This window comes from Octopus bimaculoides, chromosome 7 (assembly GCF_001194135.2).
Source record: "Octopus bimaculoides isolate UCB-OBI-ISO-001 chromosome 7, ASM119413v2, whole genome shotgun sequence".
Lineage (NCBI taxonomy): Eukaryota > Metazoa > Mollusca > Cephalopoda > Octopoda > Octopodidae > Octopus > Octopus bimaculoides.
Genome location: NC_068987.1, coordinates 11,596,823 through 11,598,184, shown reverse-complemented (window position 1 = coordinate 11,598,184; position 1,362 = coordinate 11,596,823). Strand labels below are relative to the sequence as shown.

The following is a 1,362-nucleotide window of genomic DNA, read 5'->3' as shown; positions in this document are numbered from 1 at the left end:
ATCTGGCAATGATCATGCTTGGACGGTGCTCTTAGCGCTCCACTGGTACAGGTGCCATCACGATTTTGATTTCATGTATGTATGTATATATACTTGACTGGTTTTTTTTTTGTTTTCTTTTGCTGCAGTTACAATTTCAAGCACTCCCACAGACTCAGTCAGGAACATTAACAATAACCACAGATATAGCTGTTGATGACCTGAAATTAATAAACTGTGACCCTGCACCAATCAGAAGTAAGTAATCACTTTGTCTCAGTATTTAGCTGTTTATTATTTCTTCTCTGTCAAGGCGGCAAACTGGCAGAAACGTTAGCATGCCGGGCGAAACGCTTAGCAGCATTTCATCCCGCTTTACATTCTGAGTTCAAATTCTGCCAAGATTGACTTTGCCTTTCATCCTATTGGGATCGATAAAATAAGCACAAGTTGGACATTAAGATCGATGTAATCGCCTTACTCCCTCCTCCAAGATTACTGGCCTTGTGCCAAAATTTGAAACCAATATTACAACTGATGACGTAAGGTAACAGGCACCTACAATTAGGGCTTCAGTTAACTTATTGCCTAAACCCACATCGCAACTATAATGTTGTTGCTTGATCATTTACAGGGAAATGCATCATCTGCATATCTATACTTGAAACAGCTGTTGAGAAAGTATCTGCACATCTCCTTTCTTCTTTCCTTCTTTCTACATGCTCAGATTTGGATTTTACCTACAATGGTCAGTTTTACTTAATACTAATGATCCAGACTTATGTGTATCTATTCTGGAAGAATACTAGCATATACCATTATCTAGTATTGAACTTGCCTCAATTGGTTCAATGTTTAAATATATAGGGATCATAATATGACCTTGATTCCAGTTGTTTCGCAGTTGTTTATACTTTTAGTATATTAAACAAATGTTTATATGTTCACCTTTTTTTTTCTGTCATCTAGTTCATACTACACCAACGACAACACCAGGAAAACATTCAAAAACAACACCAGGAAAACATTCAAAAACAACACCAGGAAAACATATAACAACAAAACCAGGGAAAACTCCTACAGGCAGCTCTTCAGGTATGTAATTTAGTGGAATATTTTTAATCCATTTATTCTGTTGCAACAACAAATGCGAGGACAACCTAAATATATAATGAAGGTTAGACCACATCACTCCATAAGGAGCAATGGGTTAGTCTCCTGGTTTCTCTGGTGAATATATTCCTCCCTGGATGAGACACCAGTCCATCACAGGCTTACTCATTTTTACCAGCTGAGTGGACTGGAGCAACATAAAATGGAGTGTTTTGCTCAAGAACGCAACACATCATATATATATATATATATATATATATATATATATAT

At 36.7% G+C, this 1,362-nt stretch overlaps 1 protein-coding gene across 2 annotated transcripts in view; it reads left to right on the top strand.

Moving 5' to 3' along the window:
- LOC106882393 (MAM and LDL-receptor class A domain-containing protein 1-like) overlaps positions 1–1,362 on the top strand; it is a 15,241-nt gene that overhangs the window by 1,626 nt on the left and 12,253 nt on the right. For both annotated transcript variants that reach the window (XM_014933061.2, XM_014933060.2), the window contains exons 2-3: positions 129–237; positions 949–1,074. In XM_014933061.2, the coding sequence (XP_014788547.1) occupies positions 129–237; positions 949–1,074 (235 nt within the window). The remainder of the gene's footprint in view (positions 1–128; positions 238–948; positions 1,075–1,362) is intronic.